This window comes from Ictidomys tridecemlineatus, chromosome 10 (genome assembly GCF_052094955.1).
Source record: "Ictidomys tridecemlineatus isolate mIctTri1 chromosome 10, mIctTri1.hap1, whole genome shotgun sequence".
NCBI lineage: Eukaryota > Metazoa > Chordata > Mammalia > Rodentia > Sciuridae > Ictidomys > Ictidomys tridecemlineatus.
Window position 1 is genome coordinate 129,718,235 of NC_135486.1, and position 26,000 is coordinate 129,744,234.

General features: G+C 37.4%; 2 protein-coding genes across 6 annotated transcripts in view; one reads left to right on the forward strand and one right to left on the reverse strand.

The window, feature by feature from the left end:
* Mettl9 (methyltransferase 9, His-X-His N1(pi)-histidine) overlaps positions 1 to 26,000 on the reverse strand; it is a 38,616-nt gene that overhangs the window by 1,491 nt on the left and 11,125 nt on the right. For 2 of the 5 annotated variants that reach the window (XM_078024225.1, XM_078024224.1), the window contains exons 2-4: positions 25,068 to 25,258; positions 20,702 to 20,911; positions 16,974 to 17,158 (exon numbers count right to left, since the gene is read on the reverse strand). The exons of 1 other annotated variant lie outside the window; for it this stretch is intronic. In XM_078024225.1, coding sequence (XP_077880351.1) covers positions 16,974 to 17,158; positions 20,702 to 20,911; positions 25,068 to 25,258 — 586 coding nt within the window. The remainder of the gene's footprint in view (positions 1 to 16,973; positions 17,159 to 20,701; positions 20,912 to 25,067; positions 25,259 to 26,000) is intronic. 2 more of the 5 variants (XM_078024227.1, XM_078024226.1) reach the window with 2 other exon arrangements.
* On the forward strand, positions 986 to 10,952 carry Igsf6 (immunoglobulin superfamily member 6). The gene is made up of 6 exons (XM_005323742.5): positions 986 to 1,163; positions 4,221 to 4,580; positions 7,338 to 7,444; positions 8,128 to 8,178; positions 8,510 to 8,590; positions 10,037 to 10,952. Exons 1-6 carry the CDS (start codon positions 1,097 to 1,099, stop codon positions 10,091 to 10,093), a joined length of 723 nt encoding a protein of 240 aa, XP_005323799.2. The 5' UTR covers positions 986 to 1,096; the 3' UTR covers positions 10,094 to 10,952.

Sequence of the window (26,000 nt, forward strand, 5' to 3'; positions counted from 1 at the left end):
ATGTGTTATAAAATTCAGACTGAAAATAACTTTCTGTTCATGAGAAAATATGTCATCAGCAGTGGCAAGAGAGAGAACACCAGAGTGAAAAGCGTGGTAGGGATCTTCAGTGCCCCAGCCCTGCATCCTCTTCCTGGGTCGGGGGCTTCCCTGCGAGAGGCCAAGTCTAAGCATGGGCTCTCCCCACCTCCCCACAGCACAGGTGGTAGCACATGACCCAGGCTCAGACACACTCACTCAAGACCTGGGACACATGATGGACACATGATGACCTTCTCTGGAGGTCAGTGCAGTGGCAGGGAAATCACATGGCTGGACAGCAGCTGTGTGGTACCACGACAGTCGCTGCTGCGATACACTCTTAGACCAGCTTTACAGGGTGACTTGGCATATTCTTCCCAGCCGTAGACCCCATGCATGATTCTCCAGACTTCCCAGGGACTCTGCAGGCCACCCCAACCCTGCCAATAAGTTTCCTTTTTCCTAAGTCAGCCTGAGTCAGTTCCTGCAGCTAACCTGCCTCATGATATAAGAGGACCAGGGGTGTCAAGGACCCAGAGCACAGGGGCCTGCGCATCTACTCACAACACATTCAAAAGAGGTCTTTAAATTCAGAGCTGGGCACAACCAGTTAATGACAGAGGGTGTATTTCTTACTAATTCTCTTGGTCCCACAAGAAGACACGTCTTTCTACTCCTTCCCCACAGCCAGCAGTTACTGGCCCAAAACACAGTGGTGACCCAACCAGCAACCAGACTGGTCTGAAAATGTAAAGTACCACATGTGAAACAAAAGTCCTTTTAGGAAACACACACTATGTGTAAAGCAAAACCTCATACAAACCATCTAATACTTGTGAGGAGAATTTATATAATCCAATCCACAAAAAGTATACGTGGGCATTTAGAAATGTGCTCAACTTTAAATGGTGAAACTTTGCAACAAACCATCTTTACACAATTTCAAAAAGTTCCCTATTATGGTTCCTAAATAAGAGTTCCTCTCTTCAGTTCTTCCTTTCTAAAAAAAGAAAAGAGGAAAAAAATACCCAACTCTTCAAACACACCCCCGACAACTGCACGCATACAGAAAGAAATGGAGACTGTGAACAGAGGCAAGATCCTTCTCGGTCTAGAAATCAATCTGGTTCTATTTTATGTCGGTAAGGTATTTTTTTTTCCTTCTCCATTTTATTTAAATTAATTGTTCTTTTGCCTAATGCATTTACTTTTTAAGCTCTACAGAATAATTTTTAAATGTATAATATTATGGAAATTTAGGTCTAAGATGATGTTTCCTCTTTTTCCAGAGGAACAGGTAATAAATAATAGCTGAGGAAAAGTTTCATATTAACCTTGAAATTCCCTTTGCATTATGCTGCATTAGAGAAAAACCTCACCAAAGAACTGAAAATGCAGTTAAGATCACATGTGCTGGTCACTAACAATTTAATTCCTATACAAGCAAATTTGCTCTGCACATGGCACCCACTGAATAGTATTTGCTGAATGAACACTCTGGAATAACAGTATTTCTAAAAAGCTGAACTTCTGTAAACTTAAAGTCCTTATTATTTTTTTTAAACGCCAAAACTCTTAGAGAGAACAGCCATTTCATAATATGTCCATTTTTAAAATTCTGCCTACACCCATTTTTTTTCTCTATGAAAAAGAAAGGGTTTCTTTCATCACAGTTCTAATAACCTCAGATTAGCCCACAAAATTTGCATTATAGGGAAGGGGGCAAAATTCTTAAAATTGATATTAGTTTTCTCATTTATAAAGAAATACATCAAAATGTTAACAGTGGTTATTTTAAGCAAAAGGAGTGCAATGACTTCTTGCTTGCTTCTTGCTTCTATTCCGTTTTTCTCCCATAAGTATATATTACTTTTACAAACTATTTTAAAGAAAAATCCCAACACAGTCTAAAAACTGTGCAAACAAAACATGTGGAGTCCACCCTAATTGGGAGTGGGGTGGGGAGGGATGCTGGAAGCTGAGGCTGCAGCGGGGACGGCAGGCTCCACTCCGCTAGGCTGCTGCTCTGATCGTCTGAAATGTTCTATAATGATAAGCTTTTTAAGTGTCAAAAACTAGTTCTCTACATATTTTCCAACTTGACAACAACAACAAAGGGCCTAGGGAACACTGGAACTTGTGAAAGAATGTTTTACGGGAAGGGGCTGTGGGGCGCCGTTACCCAAACTTCTCTTTTTGCTAACATGTTGCTTCACTGCTGGGGGAGAGAAGAGCAGCTTTCTCACCAGTCTCTGCCTGTCAAAGAAAACCTCTACAACTGGTTTTCACCCACCTCAGACTAAGGAGAGACAGGACCCTTCTAAGTTGCAAATGTTCATATTACTTACCCTGTGCACCAGTTCTTAACAAAAAATGTTAAAAGTTAGTTTCCCTTTTAAAACTTTACCCAGCAGACAATTTGAGATTGAGGCACTGTTTTACAGTTACATTCTGACAGGTCCAATTCCATTTCAAATTTCCAATATATAAATATATATAGTGAAGTGTTCCTCTGGACTTTTAAAGTGACTGAGCCTGAACAGGAGACAGAGGGTGAAGCAAACAGACTTGGGAGTGAATTGGCCCCTCAGCAGGAAACCCACTCAGCTGAGCCTCCACAGACACAAAGCCCCAGGAAACCCAACCCACATCCTCCCCAGGTGATTGACTTCACCCTGTCATCAGGTTTATGTGTTTCAGGTCACTCAAAGTTCCCAGCTCATCTCAAACTGTACAAATTCTAAAATTAAAACATGGTTAAGAAAAGTTTCTCATCACAAATACCATGATTCTAATTTTAATTCCTCTACTGTTTGGGTGGGGGATGTAGAAGAAAAAAGTTAAGTGAAAAAGAGCCCCTGTCTGAAACTTAAACATCAGACACCTGAATTACTTTTTAATTTCATTTATAAGATACACTCAGACCAATAAGACCAGTTGGAAACACAACCAGGCAAAAAGCAGACAAAAATTTGCATAAATCCCCATCTGACTTAACCAGTAGTGTTTTATCTAAGGGTTCTGATGTCCCCAGAAAGGGCTTGGGGCAGGCCTTCCCATTTACAAGCTCCTGAGTGGCTTTCCAGCTTCATATGCCTGGTGTTAGAAGACCCAGGTGGGGACCCACACTCCAAGCAGCATCACACAATGGGGAGAGCACTGGACAGGGAGTTAAGGCTAGTTCTATGAACACCCGTACACAGGTGCCCATAGTTATCTCTAAAATGAGCACGTGGCACTAGGAGGACATTGGTAGTGGCAGGGGCAGGAGCAGAAAGACCTATGTTTTATTGAAAACTTACTGTAGCTTAGGCAAATAAATACTCTTTATACATCACTGGACTAGAACTTGACTCAAACTGCATAAGGTCAACACATCATCCCCACCATGATGAGGGAAGCGACACAGAGATCACAGAGCTAGAACCATTAGAGTCAGGATTTGAACCAGTCTGTGGCTCTTTATCACACAATACTGTTAGTCAAATAGGATAAATGTTACAGGGCCTACAGTGCAGTGTACAAGTGCCAGGAAGAAACCAAACCTGCTAGCCACAGTAGGACTCACTCACTTGACCTCTGCTCTGTAACCAAAGATGGTGCAGGCGAGGCCAAGGCTGCATTTCCACAGTTGTATGTCTTGCCTTTTATCATGCTTCCAGTATGGACACTGGGCTCACAAAGGAACCATTGTAAACCGCCATGAATTGCCAGCTATCCCAAACCCCGTAAGACAAAAAGAAAAACCCTGCTCCCGCTCATGAGCTCAATCAGTGGCAGTAACATTTGTATGAGAAGCTTTGAAACACTTGACCACGCTGAATACAACACTCTTACGGGAAAGGGGTATGGGGAGGAAACAGGTTCTAAGGGATGATGTGATCTGCCCAAGATCAAAGGAGAGGTTGTACAGGACCCCAAACTTCTGACCCCAGATATGCTGGTGCCTCGGCTTGCCTGGCTAGCTCCACTGAACCTCTCTGGGGCTGTCTTCAAGTAACCAGATGGCATGCAACCAGGTCAGGAATCATGGGGTTAGGACAAGTGAGGATCACTGTGTCTTATTTTTACAGTCTTGTTTGTATTGAGAGTAAGGTAAGAAAAAGAAAGGAACGGCTGGGTTCCCGCCAAAACATCAGAGAAAGCAGCACCGGCAAAATGAGGGCAGCCTGCTAAGCACTCACCTGCTTCCTCCCCAGGTGCTGTGGGTGCCTGTACTGTCTCCGTTAGGCAGCCACATTACCTAGAGGTGGACTATACTCACAAGGCTGTCACTATAGAGTGCACCTTCTCCACAACTGAATGCCCTTCAGAGCAACCCATCAGCCTGTGGTTTCGCTATGGCACTCAGCAGCCTGAGAACCTGTGCTTGGATGGATGCAGAAGTGAAATGGACAAATTCACAGTGGGGGAAGCCCTGGCCCAGAACCGAGTTTCTCTCACTGTCAACAGGGTGACATCAAATGACAGTGCAATTTACATCTGTGGAATAGCATTTCCTAGAGAAAAGACAGCGAGAGCCAAGCAAACTGGAGAAGGGACCATACTGGTGGTAAGAGGTCAGTCAATGAAGGCTTTTTTTCTGTGTGTCATCACATTTTGCTCAGACCTTTAAAATCTTCACATCACTTCCATGCAACTGTGAGATAAACTGGTAATTTAATACCCTAGCCAGTGATGTGAGGAGCACAAGTCACCATAGGTTTGGATTCAAGACCCATTCAACCCAGATACAGTCAGTAGCATGCTGGGTACTGTGTTCTGTCTCCATACCCAAATTTGACTAATGAAGAATGACCAACCATGTTCTTCTTTCCTGTCTACAACAGGGACTAGGTGTAAGGCACCAATTCCACAGGGAACCTTGTGATTAACTCAGCTTTCTCAGTAACTGGTCTAGAATTACTCCACCTAGAACAATATACTAGAAAAGCATAAACAGTCAATAAACTAGACCCAGGAAATAAATGCATCATGGAGAATAAATACAAATTTGGAGAGAACACACTGGTGGATCCCTGGCCCTTCTCATTCTGCCTGGACAAGAAAGAATAGCTTCTAGAGATCTGCTAACACCCCTGATAATCTCTCACTCAAGTGAGGATTTTCCTATCAGTAATTTCAAAAAGTCAGTTCATAATCTCAGTAGTCTGAGATTATGAAATATCAAGGTGGCACACATCTGTAGTCCCAGCTACTGGAGATACTGAGGCAGGAGTATTGCTTGCACTCAAGAATTCAAGGCCAGCCTAGGCAATATGGTGAGACCCCACCTCTTAAAAAAAAAAAAAAAAAGAAAAGAAAAAGAGAAACTTCAGTGAAAAAGCTTCACATGATTCTGGGGGAAGGAAAAAAAGGGCAGTAGCACTTTGACAATCTTGGACCTCTTGCCATTAAAAAACGACTCTCCTATGTAATGAGCTGAGATCATTCCATTCAAACACCATCTCAAAATCAACCAGCTCTTTATTTTTAAAATAGGACTCTAAGGATCTAAGACTGTCTGGTATTATGATCCCTGCTTTTGACTACTAGGGGTATTCTAATAGGCTTTTGATACTTGAATGTCACTTAGTTTATTCTAATGAAGTTTATTCTCACCTGTAAGAAAATCAGAAATGAGTTAACACATATAAAGAATATAATACTGCCTGACACATGGCAAATACTCAATAAATGTCAGCTACCGATATGAAAACACACGATGACTTCAGAGACTCATATGCCTCACTGCATTAACCTTCTATAAAAAAATTATTAGAAAAGAAAATGGCTTAGAGAGAGATGAAGATCACAAAAAGAGTTGTACATAATTGAAAAGTTGCTAAGATTCCTGACTTTTCTACAGAGATGCTAATTTAGCACCAAAACATTTTTTAAAAGTTGTATAGAGTTAATTTGTTAGTTTCACATGTAAAAATGTATGTACTGATAAGAATCAAGGGGATACTTGGTTGGAATAATAACTTTAAACCTAATTGGACTCTGTACTTTAAATAATCAAAAGACTTGGCATGTTACTTAATCTCTCCCTAGAGCACAGAACACTGAATGTCTCCTGTCGGGAGACACTCAGAATGTGAAAATGGGTTCAGTAATTTCACCTTAGAACTTTTAGCAGAAAGCACGTATGTCATAATAGTATGCCTTTTTTTATTAAGATTTTTTATTAGTGCTTTATAATTATAGTAGTTGGGTTCATCCCAACAAACTCATACATGCATAAAAATAGACTGCAGTTCTTTTAGGCAAGCAGTGGATACTATGATCCTCAATGGAGGGCCTTCACAGGCTTTTTTTTTTTTGGTACTGGGATTGAACACAGGGACACTTAACCAGTGAGCCACATCCCCAGCCCTTTTTTATTATTATTATTTTATTTATATATGACAGTGGAATGCATTACAATTTTTATTACACATATAGAGCACAATTTTTCATATCTCTGGTTATATACAAAGTATATTCATGGCAATTCATGTCTTCACACATGTACTTTGGATGATAATGACCATCACATTCCACCATCATTTCTTACCCCATGCCCCCTGCCTTCCCCTCCCACCCCCTCTGCCCTATCTAGAGTTCATCTATTCCTCCCATGCTCCCTCTCCCTATCTCACTATGAATCAGCCTCCTTATATTAAAGAAAACATTCAGTATTTGGTTTTGGGGGATGGGGATGCTAGGTTTCACCTAGCATTATCTTCTTGACTCCATCCATCCCAACCCTTTCTTGAGACAGGGTCTTGCTAAGTGGCTGAGGCTGGCCTCAAATTTGCAATCCTCCTGCCTCAGCCTTCCAAGTCACTGGGATTATAAGCATGCACCACCATACCTAGCTTGAGTTTTTAATAGACACCACCATTCACTATAATAGTTCCAAGATTATACATGACATCACTCACAAATGATGTGAAAATATTTTAACTTCATAAGCAGACTCAATGACATTTGTACACTATTTCTAACAAAAAAAAACTTAAATGCCCTTGAACACACTAGGTTCAAAAGTTTAAGTAATGCACTGTACCAGATGGTTAATCAAATTTTTGAATTTTTAAATATTTTTTATCTCTAGCAAGTATCATTTTTAGTATAAAACATTTAAAGAACTGAAGAAATGGATTTAACTATCATATACTTTAATATCTTCCGAATCAAAAGACTCCCCCCAAAGAAGCTTACATGAACAGGCAAACAGAATGAGTCCATATTTCACCTGTAACTTGTAGCTTCAATGATACTTTACACATACATACATGTGCAAGAATATGCCTCCACAGTGACTGTTTCTTTCTGTTTCCACTATTAAGAAAGTAAGCTTCTCAGCAAGGAACTGCAGAGTCTCCTGACAGTGCTCTTAGTGCTGCTCTCCATCTACATTACTGGGGTATGTGTGGCCTTCACAGTCCTCTCCAAGGTAAGTCAAATGTTCTCGCACTGATGTCCCCAAAGCCTTAAATATTAAACGGAAAATTATCTCCATCTCTCCATAATCACTGAGCCTCAGATACAGCTCACCTAATGAACATCTCCCTCTGCTTCTGCAGGGATCATCGCATGCAGAGGAGGGCCATAGGAGGCATAGATTTCCAGCACTGAAATTAACAAGAATACATGATTTATAGTGTTTTCTCTTTAAATTCAGTAATGTGGGATTAAGAAGCCATCTTCTATGCTAGCTTTCTTCTGCAGAAGTGAGGGGTGGGGAAGCGGTAGCAGGTGGTGGAGTGTTACTGTCATCTATGAAAGTCCTAAGAATAATTTTTAAGAGCAGAAGAGATTAATGAAGAGAGTAGAAGCTGCCTTCAACTATTCAAAAAGGCCTAAACTTATTTAAAAAGAATATAACTTGACTTTACATATGTCTTAAGAGCGGATGTTTATGTCTTATGTTAGAAGTACTACAAATTCCACAATAAACATTAGTTTGAGTTAGTTTACTAATGAAATAAAAGCATCTCAGAAATAATATGAAAACTATTAATACTTATTGTATATCATTTAAATATTGTTAGTTTAATCCTATTATGGTATGACACATCTGTCACAATTATTGTAAGTGCATAAAATATTTACAGACTTTCCTTTTCTTCTTGACAGTCAAAATCTAATATTCTAAGAAACAGAGAAACAAAAGAAGATTCACAAAAGGTAAAATATTTTTTAAATTGTAGCTAGTTGTAAGTATTTCAAATCCAAAATAGTTTAAGAAACACAGAGAGTATGTGTTTCAACCAGATACTAATGTTTCCTAACTGTTGAGAATCTTCATGATAATCTCAAGTGCTTAGCTGTGATTTCAACTTGACAGCTCTCCACCCTTTGAATAGACTCAAAATACTAAAGAGTTAGCTGAGTACAGATGTGTTGGTATGTAGTTTCTGAGACTGGTGACAGTAAATAAAGAAAAAGCTCTGATGATGTGCACAAATCATCACTTATGCTCCTGAAATAGAGATCTTTTTCTCATTTGTATTTACAGAAGAAAAGTGCTCGACGTATTTTTCAGGAAATTGCTCAAGAACTATATCACAAAAGATACGCAGAAACAGGCCCACAACTTGTAAGTATAAAATGCCAAAAAGATGCAATACAGGCACAAAGCATGCTTCACAGAAAAAAACTAGGCTGCCAACAAGCTGTCAATACATATTTTCCTTTAAAAGAATCTGAAAAAAGACCTTCACATAAAATGCATTTTTACACAGAACCTGTTTTAATAAATACATAACAAAGGGCATTTGATACAATATTAAATAGCCCCAGGCTGGTATCTTAAGTGACACTGAACACTCAGAAACACACTGGACAAGGACAATGTTTTCAATACAGACAAGGATGTTTTTGTAGATTAAAAAGTGATTGGTTTTTTGCTCTTGTTTTATGCCCCCCCCCAACCGCCCCAGTACTGGGGATAAACCCAGGGGCACTCTACCACTGAGCTACATCCTCATCCCTTTTAATTTATTATTTTGCAATAGGGTCTCACTAAGCTACTTAGGGCCTCACTAAGTTGCCCAGGTTGGTCTCAAACGTGTGATCCTCCTGCCTCAGACTTTCAAGTCACAAGATTACAGGCATATGCCATGGTGCCTAGATCAAATTCTTTTTTAAATTAGTTATTACTGATAAAACAAAAACTTCACATTAGAAAAGATAGAGCTAATGATATAAAAATGAGTATTTCTTCAGTCTTTGGGGTTGGAGTGACAGGTAGAGTGCATCTGTATTATCTATAATACATTCTGATGGAAGTCCTACATAAACAGGATTTTCCGACAGCACAACAGGAACTCTGTTTCCATGATACACAGTCAGATTCTCAGACTTAAAATGTATACAGATAGTGAAATTAAACACAACTGACAATATTTTCCTCTTAAACTGCATCTGAGACCAAATGCCAACAGCAAAGTGATTATAAGGTGTGGTTATTTTTAACCCTTTTTATTTTAAAAAGAATTTTAACTCAAGAGAATGTTGTGGGACTGGGGCTGTAGCTCAGTGGCAGAGCGCTTGCCTAGCACAGGTGAGGCACTTGGTTCAATCCTCAGCACCACATTAAAAAATAAATAAATAAATAAAGTTGTAAAAAGTATATTAAAAGAAAAAGAGAGAGAGAGAATGTTGTCCAAGTAGTCATTTCATCCTTCAGTGTATGTACAAATACTTATATAAAGACAATGGTTCAGTTACTTAGGACAGCACTTGAAATAATTACAAATGCCTGTTCATTCATACTTTTTTCTTACTGAGGCTAAGGAATTTTCTTCAACAAAGAGGCAAAAGTAAGTGGCCTGAAGGAAGGCCTAGAAGTAAGAACTGTAAAGTTCCCACCCAGGGCTTTGCCAATGACATCTAGACAAGAAAATTATTTTTCAGTCCCAACATCCTACTGGAAGGATAATTAGGACCCAGAATGCAAGGTGGCAGAGCAGCTTATATGTGGGATGGAGGATGGCATCATTGGTTACATACCTTAAACACCATTCATTATTTTCTATTGTAGGAGAAAGACAATATTTATGAAAACAGAAGAGAATTTTCCAACTGTGAAAGACCATAGATACATTTTGATTTTCAATTAATTCACTGAAAATCCAACTCCAGAAGCTATGGAAATGCACCAATCAGATCATTTAAAAAAAAATAAAGGTAAAAGGAAAAGACAACTGGCTGCAAAAAAGGCGGCCAGGGCATAAGGAAGCTACAACTAATAGTAATTAAAACCCAACAAAATGCAATTGAAAAGTTCTTTCCTAATTTGCCAATAAAATTCTAAGCAACCTAATCAGATTATAGGCATGCAGCTTCAAAAAATTTTCTGACATGTATCCTACATCTGTTTCATTTAACATGTTAATAAGTGTGTGATGGCGATTACCCTGAAGATTTGAAGTCAACCACATGACTCAATCCTGAGTGGAAGAAATGTCTTTGTGGGTGGTAGAAATGATGGAACAATTAGCATCAGCGGGAAGGCATAAAGAGAAGGAGAAATATGCTGAAATTTGAGTTAGAAGAATTCATTTTGAAAAGTACCTTGGAGCAAAAATTATTTCCTCTAATATTTTAATGGGGCAATGAAAAAGTACATATTTCCTTACCAGGGTATGCAAAATAAATATCATGCCACCAACAAAAAGTGAGAATAGGGAATAGAATAAGAATATAAATTCCAAAATATGGAAAATTCAAAGCAGAATGTGAAACAGAGAAAACCTCAGAAGAAATTAGCCACAACTGACTCTAGATGTCAGTGTTGTGCCAAATAAGAGCACCCTGGAAGGCCACATCCTGATGGCACAAAGACCTCTACAATCCCGATTTCTGACCAATTCAGGAGGGAAATAGCAGACACTGGACTGGTACAGCAAGCATGTTATGGACTTCATTACCAGAGCACTAAGAAAATATGATACAAATTTTCTTTGAAAGCTAAGTAGGTATAAACAATCTAAAGTACCTGCAAGCATGCTTCTGTTATTAAACATGAATTATAATGTATTGTGTTTATTTCATTAAAGTTGTTTCCTTTAAACTGGCATTAAATTATTTAAGCATATTCTTTTTATAACCAAGATATAATTTTTAAATACTTTAGGATCCCTTTGGAAGCATTTTACACTGATGGCTTAAATCAGTGATATCAAACCTTTCTGAAAACAAGTGCCCAGAAAAATAAAAAAGGCAGAGAATGAAGCATACTTGTGTGTACATGTGTGCATGTATATGTTGTACAGGTGCAAGTTGTGTGAAGCATACGCATGTGTATATATGTGTCTGTATCTTATACACAAAAACAAATAAAATAATGGTATAAACAGCAGCATAAATAGAGATGTAAATTTTTCTTCCTATAATTCAAAAATAAATTTTCTGTGTGCCAAGGTTCACACCATCACTTTGAGACTACTGGCTGAGGTGAAATAAATGAACTTCTGAACCAGATGGCAAAAAAAAAAGGGCAAATACTAATTCCATCTAGATGAACTGAAGGAGTGCTGAATTAGATCATTTACTTTTCATTCTGGCAATCATTACATTTTGGCACTTAATTCCAGGGCTGAAAAGACACTGCTCCTTGTGTTAACTAACCAAGAGACAAAATCCCTAAGATAAACTAGTATTAACTTCTGAGTATACATTTTCCAATGTAAGCAAGGACTGTGTTTCAAAGATCACTTTCCCAAAGAAAGGAGTTCTGTTCCCCAGCTCATATAGAAGAGTGCCTGGTGCGTGTATACCATTCGTGCTTTCATTCATCCATGTAGCCAACCAAATTTATTGAGTGCTACACTTTTAGGCAAAGCGTACTCTGCATGCTATCCTTGGATTACACTGAACCCGCGCTATGCCAACCCGCGCTGTATCCGCGCCTTCATACTTTGCATACGCTGTTCCCCTCTGTCTGGTAAAATGCTTCCAAGACTTCAAACACAGCTTACTAGTGCACACAAGGCCCTGGGTACAATCCTCAGCACCGCAGAAACAAGACAGAAAAACAGCACAATGCCACTTCTAGCACAAAACCTTCCCCAGATCAACAGTTAAAGGATCTTTCCTTCTTGAAATACACAGTACTTTGTCGTTTTTCTCTTCACACTACCCTGCCATTGCCTGTTACTTCTATCTTCTGTGTTTCAAGACTAAAAGCATACTTCCCATTTATATTTGTATTTCCATTGCCTGGTACATAGTAGGCCCTCAAATGCCTTCATATGAATACAACTGAACTATGGTTCTATTTTTATTTAATCTTTTAGAATTTCCATGAGAAGTGTAGCATACTTCACTTTCTAGTCATTGACTCTAACCCCCTCCATAAAGACTGTATTCACTGAGTCTCTAAAATATTTTTTTTTCGCTATCTGAATATCCAGAATTATCACTGGAAGGTTTAAAACTGTAGCTTTCCCTTAAGATTTGAGTTTCCCACAACAGTGAAAAGAAAATAAAATTGAACCAACCTATCTTAGTTTGGGTTGCTAAAACAAGCTGCCACAGGCTGGGGGGCTTATAAACAACTTCTTGAGTTCTGGAGGACTAGAAATCTAACATCAGGGTGCTACCCGGCTGGATTCTGGTAAGGACCATCTTCCAAGCTGCAGACTGCTCACTTGTTATATCCTCCATTGGCAGAGAGCAGAGAAGCAAGATCTCTCGGACCTCTAATAAGGACACTAATCACGTGTATGAAGGTCCTGACCTTGTGACCCATCTAATCCTAGTTAACTGCCAAAGGCTCTCACCTCCTAATTTCTAAGAAGAAAATGGACCAAAAGATGTTCTAGCACCTACAAACCCTATTTTCTAGGCAAAAGCTCCCCAAAACCACATATCAAAATATATTAATGGGACTTTCAAAATAAGTGATTTCCTTTTCATACTGTATAAGACGAGAGAAGCTATGTCTCTAAGGTGTCAAGTCATATAAAACAATGGAGAATGCACTTTCAGACAGTTAAAATGCAGAATGAAGATTTCAAATTCTGATTTCTGAGTTAAGAGTTTTAGGCAGACCTTGACAAATATTTCAATCTGAAGAACAGTAAACAATCAATATAGCCACAATTTTTTAAAAAAAGGAATAGAACAGGATAGAATATAATAATCCTAATATTTATCAAATACCAAAAGCAAGACAGACATGGTCTGGCACTGTTCAATACATTATTTTATCCTCACAATAAACCTCAAGGTAGGTATTAACCCCCTTTTTTGCAGATGAAGCTCTGAGATAACTGACAGACCCAGAAACTCACATTTCAAATTCAAACACAGGTCATCTCTAAAATTCCATGCTCTTCCATGAAAAAGACTGCTAAAGTCCTGTTTATTTCTATTTAGACTGATGAGAGCCTTGAGACTAAACATGTTTAATTTAACCAGACCAATGACCCTGGGAGAGAATGAAAAGGTTGCCAAAGAGCCACACCTCTCCAAAAGCACAGACCTAAAATGTTTCATAGGAGAATCCCACCAAACTTTCAAAGAATGAACAAACAACAAAACATTCCCAGTTATTTTTTAAAAATTCAACAGAACACTGATACCCAAACAAAGGTAACACCCTCCAGAAAAATAAAGATTAAGCACAGACTATCATTTATCAACAATATTAATGATTATATATTTTTAGAATTTTTGCAAATAGAATCTAGTAGTGCATTAAAAGATGATCCAAGTCCAAAAATAATATAATGGCTATATATTAAAAGAGAAGTATTGATTTAATGAGTCAAAGGAAGGAAAAAATATGACCATCTCTGTATATGAAAAACTCAGATGGCAAAATTCAGTATGGATTTCTAATTTTTTAGGCTCTTAGTAAAACAGGAATTTTAAAAATGTATTTCAAATAAAAGAGTGATCTCAAGTGAAAAATATTTCAAATAGAAATATTTTCATTAAATGTCACAAACAAAAGTTTCTACCTTTTTTTTAACATTAGAAAGCAAACCACCTTCTCTCCGTACATTCAGTGGTGGTTGGTAAATGTTCAACAATCACCTTATAGAGGGGAGAGGGTATTTGTGGTATTTGCCAAACTCCATGGTGTAAACATTCCCATTAATATCAAATGTAATACTGGCCATATTTAACAACCAGTTTGCTAAATCCCTACCAATGTAATAATTAGGTGCCATGAGCCAGTCTGAGCCAGCTCCTGTATACCACGGCTTACATTCAGAAAATGATGAAGATGCCTATGTGATGATATGGAAAAATTCCCAACATATGTTTAAGTGAAAAAGGCAACTAAAATCTTATAATGGGCTGCTTCAGCTTGTTCATAGACTTAACTTCTGAAGAATATTTAAGATAACCTGAAAAGACTGTGGAACTGGGATGGATGAGAAACTTTGCACTGTATCGTCTCTTATAAGCTATTTGAACTATTTTTACTATGAATCATTTTGTATAAAAATTACAATTTTAAAAAATCATGTCATTAAATTTTCATTTTTATAATATAATTCTTGTGTTAATCAAGTATTTTTCCTTTTTATTCTGGGGTAGTTAACCAATTCTTTGGGGTACTTAACCAACTAGATTTAACAACCTCTAACCAAGACTGGGTCAGTAAACCAAAGAAACTGAAATTGGGACGATACATTGTTGCATTTTCTGTTTTCAAGTTAATCTTCACAATAAAATCCATGGGTTCAACTTCAAGACATTTGCCCAAACAATTACACAAGTCATCATTTCACCTTCAATTGCTTTTGTTAAAAAATAAATATTGGGAAATGAAAGTGATCAAATTATGTCACGTGCATGTACAAATGCGACATAATGAATCCCACTATGTGTAATTATAATGCACCAGTAAAAAATTTTTTTTGAAGAAATTAAGTCAAGTAGGTAGGCAAAACACACTCAGCTTTAATATAGGCCAGTATTCATGAACTCACACGCATGATCACTTTGCACCTCCCAGACCTCAGTTTCACATGGAACTCATCAGGATCTAATTAGTGATGTGGAGAAAGGAAGCAATAATAGAGTGCTACAGAGCAGTCTGCAAAATTTATAGGTCACTAAAGGTCACCCATAGCAACAAGGTTTCTTGTCTCGAGTTTGCAATGTGTCACATGCTGGACTCCTTAGACTCCACAGGCAGCTCCAAACATCCACAATCAAGGAGCTTGTTTCAATCCTTAGTGGAGACTGCCCTCTTGTCCAGTTTGACTTCCTCTTGATTTTCAGTGTCAGAAACACATGGAAATAAGATTTGTGGTTACACTAATGTTTCTTCCTCCTGCTTTTCCACCTCCTGCTATGCCAGGAAGTAGCATTAAAGTTCTATCAAGTGGTTGCCCAACAGGACACAGGAAACCAGAACCTTACAACCTGATGACTAGTGAGACCAATGCAGAGAGATGGAGCCTACGTTTAATTACACAGGGAGCAGCACTGAAACAAAGTCAGGTTGCTGAATTCCCAAAGAGGATATTTACTAGATTTTATTCACTGTGTAACATATACATGATAAATAGGCACTCACAATTCAAGCAGTTTTTGCTTTACCAAGACTAACAGGAATGTAAAAATGATGAAGCAAGATAAGAGAAGGTATCTGTACTAACTTTCTTCCCTCCCTCCCATGTCTAAAGAGTTCCCATTTTTCCCCACCATCAACACAAATCTAAAACCACAAGGTAGTTAAGCATTCAATCTGAAAGGCTAAGGCACATAGGAAACAAAGATAAGGACAAGAAAAAATTAAGGCACATGTAAACAGTAACATAAACCCATATAGCACTCATGGTTGTAAGAAATGTAAGCATTGTTCCTTAAGATAAAGACTTCATGGGCCTGGGGTTGTGGCTCAGTGGTAGAGTGCTCACCTACCACATGAGAGGTCCTGGGTTCGATCTTAAACACCACATAAAAACAAATAAACAAAATAAAGGTACTGTGCCCAACTACAACTGAAAAATAAATATTAAAAAAAAAGACTTCGTGATATCTAATAACTATGACACTTGCAAAGTAGTAATGGATTTCTTAAAATGTCTGCCAGCTGTTAAAGAGTTTTTGAAGAATGGCTAAACTAGACCACAAAGAACTAAAGATTTTTAAGAATTAACATGTATAATTTATACAACAAATAATTTTTATATTATGTATTTTAACTTATAAAAATACAAAAGAGAGACTTAAAGCCAAAATTTCCAAGATGATCTGAAATGCAAAACACATTAAGCTAAAACTATGAATTCGTGTGACATTAGGTCACATTAAATGCCAGAAGTCATAATAAATCTGCAGTGATATGAAACAAGCCCATTTCTTCTAAAATAATCTTCATTTAATATTGCTGAAGAGCAAAATCATGAAATAAAATCAAATGTTACTCAAAGAAATGATATTTTTTCTCAAAAGAGAAAAACAGGTATCAACTACTATCTTTTTTTTTTTGTTTTTAGTCTGGGACAAGAAATGAAAAATGCAAAACAAAACAGGCATGACATTCAGCAAGTACAGATGAGCAGATGAAAACGCATCATTTATTGACTAATAAATAAATGGTTGAAGCTCCATTTAAAACCAGAGGATACAAACACATTTTAGGCTTTCAACTTCAAGTAGGCAGGTCCAGCTGAGTATTAATTATTTTCACTGCGAGAGAGTACTAGAGTTCTATAAAATGAACATTAAGATGAACATTAACCAAGGTGATTTTTTTTAAAACATTTATTCTTTAGTTGTAAATGGACACAATACCTTTATTTAGTTTTTAATGTGGTGTTGAGGATCGAACCCAGGGCTTCACGCATGCTAGGCAAGAGCTTTGCCTCTGAGCCACAACCCCAGCCAGATAAGGTGATATTTTAAATGGGATAAGTTTTACTTTAAACTCCAGCCTATTTTAAAAAACATTAGACAATGTTTAATTGTGACCAACTCTGGATAAGATTTGGTCTGACCATACTTACCATTTTCCACATAGGGATGAAAAGGAAGGACAAGGGCAAGAATGACTCTGCCTCTAGTTGGCTCCAAGACACTTCTGATATCTTTTAACAAAGTCAGGGGCTGATCACAGCGGTCCAGCAAATTCAAGCAGCTGATGACATCATACTGAAACCCCGTGTTCTGCCATTCATTGATTCCAAGCACTCTAGAAAAACATCAGAAAGAACTTGACTAATATTTCTTGCTTTGAAGACATCTTTTTAAAATAATTTAAGATGCCAATAAAAGCTCTAATTTTGTCTTCCAAAACAAAGTAAACTCAAAATATTCACTTATAATTTATATTTGCAAAAATACAAAGGCCAGACAAGAGACAAACAGCAACCATGTTTCTTTGAATTTACCATTTCCCCTATTAACAAATACTAAAACATACAGAACTTTCTTTATAAGAACTAATATGTTTAATAAGAAAGAAGACATAAAGTAATTAAAAATTAGTTCTCTTCTCCAATGAAAGAACAAAAGAATGAATCTAACTTTTTAACATTCACTAGCAGTGAATCATAAAAAAATATATATTCATATTTTCTATTCCTAGGGTCCTTCCTATACTAAGAATGGAGTAGTATAAAATAGTAACCTAAAAATCTTTTCATCATATCCATTGCCAGGAGACAATTTCATATTCTAGAATCTTCATGTCTAAATAACTACTCAGAAAAACATAAAGCATAGGACATTCTCATAAAACTATAAGCGAAAAACATGATTAGAAAATCTCACCTACCCCCACCCACCCCCATCCCCACCCCCATACCATTTTTAGTCTTTTACAATGTTTATCTACAGAAAGGGGAAGTTTTTAATATCAAGTCTTTGATAACCTGGGGAGTGAGGTTCTATATATCTTAAGGTGACTGATTTCTAATGTAATAAATCATACAGGAAACACAGTCTGCATGATTTCAAATTTTAAAAAAAATAATGGAGATGCTTTTTATATTGAGTGTATTGGTTACATACATGTCAAAAACCAGTCAAATTGCATACTTCAAAATATGTGCATTTTATTGCCCTTCAATTTTACCTCAATAAAGCTATGAGAAAAAAAGAGACAGAGTCTTTGCTAACCAAATCACTGAGTCAATTCTATAAACTACTTACTCCTGCCTGCTTACACCAGTCAGAATGCAGCAAGTAAAACATGTTGGAATAGAAAGAGGTGAAAAAGGAAACAGAGAAAAGGATCTGTGGAAAACAAGTCTTTAATAATGCTGAACAAGGAGGTATCTTAGAAAATTCTAAAAGTATAATGAGGGCTATTTTAGAAACATTACTAACAATGATATTTTATAGCATTTCTGAATAGAACAAAAAGGAATATAAGTCACTTAGTTACATCTTTTTTTCAATCTATATTTTTATAAAACAGAGTCACCTCTAAACAAGTCTAATTTAAAGTAACCAGTCATATTCCTTTGTTATACAAGTGTTGTTGGTGGTGGTTTTTTGGATTTTTTTAGGTTTGGGTTTTTTTTTTTTTTGGGGGGGGGTAACCAGGGATTGAACTCAGGGGCACTCAATCACTGAGCCACATCTCCAGCCCTTTTTTTATTCTATTTAGAGACAGGATCTCACTGAGTTGCTTAGTGCCTCACCATTGTTGAGGCTGGCTTTGAACTCCTGCCTCAGCCTTCCGAGCCACTGGGATTATAGGCATGCACCACTGTACCCAGCCTATTGTACAGGTGTTTAATTGAACTAAATATTGATTGAAATAAATAGAGCACTAGGGCTTCAAAATCATTTTGTTTTACTGAGATTAAGAAACTTGATTTATGGCATTAAAGAAGAATTTCAAAATATTACTGTAAAGATTATAGTTTTAGGATAAAATTTCCAACAGTTCTGATTTTAAACACTGAAATGAGCAATTAAAAAGATAAATTATATACTTTATTTTAAAAGAAACTCACATGTACAATGAATCAGAAGCCAAATACCATCAGCATGTTGTAATGTAGAATAATTTCACTAAATCCATCCCAGAATTAGTTAGGTAGTTTCCATGTGAAAGACAGAAATATATTCTCTTAACAGAAAATTAAAGTTTGCATGCTGAGATGGTTAAACCTATACCTACACTAGCTCAAATTCATCCTTATTTTGTTGTGTGTTTGTTTAGTTTTGGGTACCAGGAATTGAAACCAGGGGCACTTTACCACTGAGTTATATCCCCTGCCCTTTTAATTTTTTATTTTGAGACAAGGTCTTAATAAGTTGCTGAGGCTAGACTTGACCTGGCAATCCTCCTGAGTTGCTGGGATTACAGGCCTATACTCAGTTATACCAGACATTATTACATTTATTCCTTCCTTCCATAGAAAATCACATTAAATATCTGTTTACTATAATCTTCCCTTCCATTGCCTCCTACTTAGTCTTCCCATTCCCTGGGCTAAGGAGTTCTATATTTTGCAAATGTTCAGTCCAGTCCTGCTCCAAAAGGTACACTGATGCTCCATGTCTAGTGTTAGTCTGTAAAAAGTAAAAACATGGAAATAGCAAAGTAAGTGATTACACATTCTTCTTCTTTCTCTCCAAGGCTAAGCCAGGCTTCCAAAATACCATAGAGGAGGCCAGCTCCAGCTCCAGCTCCTCCATTCTATACTCAACCAATACACAGAAATCCCCTAACAAAAAGTATTCATACTGAATAAAGATTGCACTTCTTCCTAAGTCTCTTCTTCCTAAGTCTCTTAAAACTAAGATTTGACACTTCCTACGCATCATTACTGATGGCTGTTATTAAAAAACAAAATAGAAAATAGCAATAATTGTCAAGGATGTTAATAAACTGGAACCCTTGAACACTGTTGACGAGAATACAATAATGGTATAGCTGCTATGGAAAACATATGGCAAATTTTCCAAAATATTAAGGCTTACCATTTGACCCATCAATTCCACTTTCAGGTATATATCCAAAATAAGTGAAAGCAGAGACTTCAATAGATATGTTCCCGCATGTTCATACATTACTCACAATGCCAAATGGTAGAAGCATTAACCAAAAGGTAGAAGCAACCCAAAAGTCCACTGACAGATGAATAGCTAAAGAAAGTGTGATATGTGCAAACAATGAAATATTATTTGGTACCAAGAGAAATTTAGATACATGCTACAACACAGATGAACCAGGAAGACATTATGTTAGGTGAAATAAGTCAGGCACAGAAGATAAAAATATGATTCCTCTTATATGAGGTACCTAGAATAGTCACATTCAGAGACAAGGTAGAATGGTGGTTGTCAGGGGCTGAAAGAAGGGAAGAAAAGGGAGTTACTGATTAATGGGTACAGAATTTCAGTTGAGGAAGATGAGAAAGTTCTGGGGATGGATGATGGTGATGTTTGTGCAACAATGCAAATATACTTAATATTAAACATACAAAATATTTACGATTATCAGATTCTGATTGGGGAACAAGTCTCTACATCTAACGTGCCTTTTCCAAGCTCTCTCATTAGTCCTTTTTCTTCCTCTGCTCCAGAAAAAAATACTGCTATGGAAAGATTATTTCCTCTCTAAATTTCCATTTAATTATATATGGAAATATATTATATTTTAGTTCCTAATCATGGAAAATGATTTCTGATTCATACACCTTAAATAACATACTTTCAAGAAGAAAAACATCTAAAAACCAAGAAGTATGTCCCAAACCATGTCTAGAAATAGTACCTGTATTTCTTCTTCTGAAGTTGCCATATCATAGTTTCAGAGAGTTCAGTGGCATAGATTTCTTCAAAATGAGGGCTCATGATTTTTGTGACTTCTCCATCTCCAGCACCTAAATCAAGAAGTCTGTGGGTTTTCCAGTCTGGATTAATTTTAAGCAGTCTCTGAAACTGATCTGGTGAGAATACAAACATTGAACCTCTTCCTAGCAACCTGAAAAAAAAGGACAAAAATGGAAGAGTCTATGCAAATTAAACCCAATATACATGAAAAAGTGAATGTAGTGACTCAGCACCAACAACCCTTTGAATTTATAAGTTTTATGATTAAAATATCTTTTATATGACTTATAAGATTAAAAAGCAAATAAAATAAGAAAATAACTACAGATAGCATTTGTCTTTAGAGTTGTAAATAATACCCTCAAAGGCATGGGAAAAAAAAAGGGAGGAAGGGAATGGATGAAGGAATGAATAAGAAATTGAAAGATGAATGTGAAGAATTTAAGTCAAAACAGGAAGGAAAGGCAGAAGGAGTAACAGAACATGTTTATCAGTTAAAAAGATGACGGGCTAACAGAATCATCCCCAACGCTATGCAGAGAAATCAAGTAGGAAAAAAGGCCAATTGGAAGATGGAACTAAACAGTGGGTGAAGGGGAAAAATTAGCTTTTGTACAATAGTTTTAAAAGAACCTTAAAAAAAATAGGAAAAGAATGGTCTTTGTGACATTAGTTAATCTGCTAATGTAGAAGATTAAGAAGTAGATTCGTATTTGTTTAGGTTTATGTTTTACAGTTGGCTTGGTCCTGTTATTTCCAAAGGTCCTAAAAAACATTCCCAATAGTAATAATGCCTTTGAAAAAAAGAACCTGAGAGGAATGAGAATGGAGATCAAAGAGAACCCATGGAAAAGCAGCCAAGTCTCCTGGAAGCACCATTTTGGGAAATACAACAAACTCCATATTTAGAACCTGACCTCTAGCTCTCAAATCCTACATTGTCTGGGGAAGGAATTATCCAACTTCATTTAAAGAAAAGGTTCTTCTGCTTAAAGGAAGTGGCACTCATATACAGTATAAAATGGCAAGAGAGCTGTTGCTGCTGCTGCTGGCACGAGGTTGAGAGCCCTGAAGCTGCCACCAGCCCACTTCTGGGATTCTCTTTGCAACCTGAAGTAACTCCTGAGGCACTTCTTCCTCACACCCTGGAAAGCATACTGAAACTCACTGGTCTAGGACACAGCAAGGAAATCTCTACTGCCACTTTCTCCAATCAGAACACAAAAATATGTTTGCTACATAGTGACTGAAAAAGTGCATGCAACAGCTTACTTGAGCCAAGACCAGTTTCAAAAAAAAAAAACAGGGGAGGGAGTTCATGCAACAAATTCCCCCTCCTTTTTTCCTATTAAGGCCTCAGAAGAGTTAAATTTAATAATTTAATAAGAGCTAATTTAAGGCCACCAAATTTAATAATACATTTACAGTAAATCTGGCCCAGAGAAATGCTCAAAGTCTGGGGAGTGGGGAGGAAAGACCCCAGAGACAACCAACGATGATGTTATAAATTACAACCACTTACCAGAGAAGGATATCTCAAAAAAAAAGACAAGTTGTTTTTAATCCTCTACTGTTCTTATCTTCTCGTGGAAATACATGCATAACTGAGAAAAGGGACTGAACCTGCTGAAATAGCTGCAAGAACTGCAGGCGGGCCCCAGAGTCAAAGAAGGAAGAGGCTACAAGCAGCATGGCTTCAGGAGGCAGATTTTAAATCTTGATGCTGACTTGGCACAGGACCAAAGTAACTGCACAAAATAGTTATTTTGCATAAACTTTCCCAGCTATAAAACAACATGCTTTCCAGGCCATCTTCTTGGGATATGAGAAATACTGTCAGGATACCCATCAAATTCTAGAACTGGAGGTCATCTGAGGTCAGAGTTGATAAGGTCATCTGACTTACTGACTTATCTACATTTAAGGGCACCAGAGAGAGAGGAGAAGCACTGTTCTATTTCCAAAGATCAGCAATACGGCTTTAAAAGATTAAAAGTCAAGTCCATCCAGCCCAATGTTGTTTACCAGGACCAACTTTGCCTATTAGGGGCAGTGGGGGAGTTTCAGTTGCAGTGACTTGGGGGTATTAATGTCCTTTAGTAAGCAAGGCCAGAAAAGTTACACTTCCTACAATGTGTGGGGAAGTCTAACATAATAAAAAAATTGTCCCATCTAAAATATCAAGACACTTAGTCTGATACAAGGTTTCTGGTAAACACAAACCATGAAAGAGATGTGACTCTCTAATTTGTCTCTGACTTTAGTCTTTTATATCCCTCCTAGGTTCTCTGGCCTCAATCCAAGTTCTCTCTCGATTTGGAGTCTTTAGAGGAGGTCTGCCTCTTGCAAAATAAACTCTGAAAACAGCAAGTATCTCACTATTTGGCCTTCTCCTTTCTATCATAGAGTTAGTTTGATAAGAACTTTAATTCAAGACAGTACTACCATAATTATTTATTTCTGTAAGAGGCAGTCACTTGTAATAATCTACCATTGCCATGGGTGGAAAGTACCAAGAAACTCAAAATTAAGTTTTTTGTTGAGAAGAGAACACAGGGCAAGAGGGATGTGCTGGCAGGGAGGTAGTGGGTTAAAAAAATAATAATCAAAAGTAAAGAGCATAATGAGCCAGGCAGATGGCACATGCCTGTAGTCCCCGCTATTTGGGAGGCTGAAGCAGGTAGATGGCTTGAGCCCAGGAGTTTGAGGCCAGCCTGGACAACAGGAGAGATCCCATTTCAAAAAAAACAAAATAAAATAAAAGAGAGATACGAGAAACCAAAGGGGTTTATTAATCGCATTGCCTCTTTGATCAAACTGTAAAAATCTGCAGCAGGGAATTTTATAAAGGTTCCAACAAGTAGAGGAAGAGGGAAGAGATTCAGAGTTTGAAAAACCCCAATTTACATTAAAAAAAAAAATTAACTACTTTTTGAAGACTACCTTTTATACTTTCAAAGAGCTACAGGACTCCCAAAATAAGAATATCTGCTACAGTGACTCATCTAATGTCCCAAGAAAGAATAAGTGGCATAGGACAGAAATTCAGTACAACCAATTTTAGGAACAAAATGTCAGACCAAGTTGTATAAACTCAACTCCCAATACAAAAATAACAACTGTTTGCTGAAGCAAATGTAAGGCAATTTCACACAAGCAATAAGGAAGAACATCAAATAAGAAATCTTGAGAAGTGGCTTGCAGTGCTGAAAACATATTTAAGGACCAGATGACAGACTGGGATCCAGACATTCAGCAGAACTTGGCTCCAAACCTCAAGGGAAAAGAAAAGTGGGCCCAATAAGGCTTCAGTGGTCCAATAAGGCTTTTTTAAGTATCATGCCCTGTTGCTTTTCTCTTTGGCTTTCTGAATTCTAAGACCTTGGGGATGTTTGAAATTTTGGATTCAAAAGGATAAATAATATTCCTAAATCCTTTTCTGTGGATTCATATGGGGGAACCAGTCTGGGAATACAGAAATCCACAATAAGTTTACAAAATCCTGGTGAGCCCAGACATTATGTAAGAACAAATGTAAGACTTTTCAAACAAACCATCATTCTCTGTTGGGCTGAGAAATTAGAATCCCCTAAAAAAAAAAAAAAAAGACCTCTGGGAACTGTGTTTAAGGCTAAGGTCTTGCTCTTCAGCCTAAGGGCTTAAGGATTTGGTTCTAAGGGTCTTGCTACTCTGAAATGCACAACTAGCAGGCTGCAGCAGCATCACTGGCATCACCTGAGACTTGCTTAAACTGCAGAATCTCAGTCAGGCACAGTGGTGATGTCTATAATCCCAGCTACTTGAAAGTCTGAGGCAGGAATATCATAAGTTCAAAGCCAGAGCCTCAGCAACTTAAGGAGACCCCATCTTAAAATAAAAACCAAAAGGGCTGGGGATGTAGCTCAGGTGGTAAAGCACTTACACAGCATAATGCCCTGAGTTAAATCTCCAGAATCATACACAAAAAGCAGAACTTCAGGCCCCGCCCAGACCTACTACTACCTCTTATTCTACATGTTAACAGACCTCCCAGGTGGTTTCTAAGGACATCAAAGCTGTGAATATTGAATTAAGTGACTCTTGCCATAGAGTTATACTCTTACCATAGGGCTATTCACCAAGTTATAGTGAATTTTAAAAGCAAAAGCACAGAAAGCCTGAACAGTGGATCTACTGCGGAGGATTTTGGCAAACAAGATTAACGCAGCTGAGATAGTCAATACTTTGAACAAGATAACTTTCTTTTTTCACTTTTCCTTTTTTAAACCTAAGGATAAAGAAAAACAAAATGTCCAAGATTCACTTACCCATTGATAGATGTTCTAGACATAAACAGGCTAAAAACAGATGACACAAAAGAATGATATAATTGGATAAATAGCCAGCCCGATTTCTCAATGCTGTTGTTTAAGAAGATCTGTGTTCCTTGATCAAGGTAACTCTGAACAAAGACAGCCTGGAGTGATTCACATAATTTCTCTCTGTTGCACACATACCACTAAAAAACAAAACAGAACAAAAAAGAACAAAAAAGAACAAAAAATTAAAACACACAACTGAAGTGTCACCTAAGAAAATCAAAAACAAAAAACAGAAGCTAAAATCAAATCTAAGATTTCCAAATACTATAATCTCATGATGGTACTTTTGAGGACAATCATCATCTTTAATACCCATATTGCCCATGAAGCATAAAATACATTTCAGACATGACCTCTCAGTTCTCATTATAAATGCTCAAGGCAGGTGGGAAGGGTGGGGGGAGGGTAAGGCTTGTATGCCATGCAGAGTCACTGGAGGCAGAACCGGATCATCAGCCCAGGTGCTCTGACTCCTGGCCCAATGCTTCCTTCACTGAGATCTAGAAGAGCTATGCTGGCCTTTCCTTCCCGAGAGTCAATTCAACTTCAGAAGGCAAATAGCTAACATTGTTAATCTTGTTTTCAGATAAGAAAACAGTCACATAGTGCAAAGATTTAACTCAAAACCACTAAACATATCAGTTACAGTAGGCAGGAGAATTGAACACTCTGTGACTACATTAGATTGTCCTTCGTCTTGTAGGCTAGACAGAAGAGACCTTTAGAAATCTTGAGGTTTAATAACAGAGCATATGGCATCCTTAGAGATGGGAACAAATGTGCTTAAGAAAGATGAAGAAATTACTTAAGGTCATACTGCAATCAATGAGAAAACCAAGTAACAACAAACGAAGAACCAAATTTCCACGAATAGGCTCT

Coding starts and splice junctions, on each gene's coding strand:
- Igsf6 (XM_005323742.5), top strand. CDS start 1,097: ATGGAGACTGTGAACAGAGGCAAGATCCTTCTCGGTCTAGAAATCAAT. Junction 7,445..8,127: donor CCTTCACAGTCCTCTCCAAG/GTAAGTCAAATG, acceptor TCTTCTTGACAG/TCAAAATCTAATATTCTAAG. Junction 8,179..8,509: donor CAAAAGAAGATTCACAAAAG/GTAAAATATTTT, acceptor TTGTATTTACAG/AAGAAAAGTGCTCGACGTAT.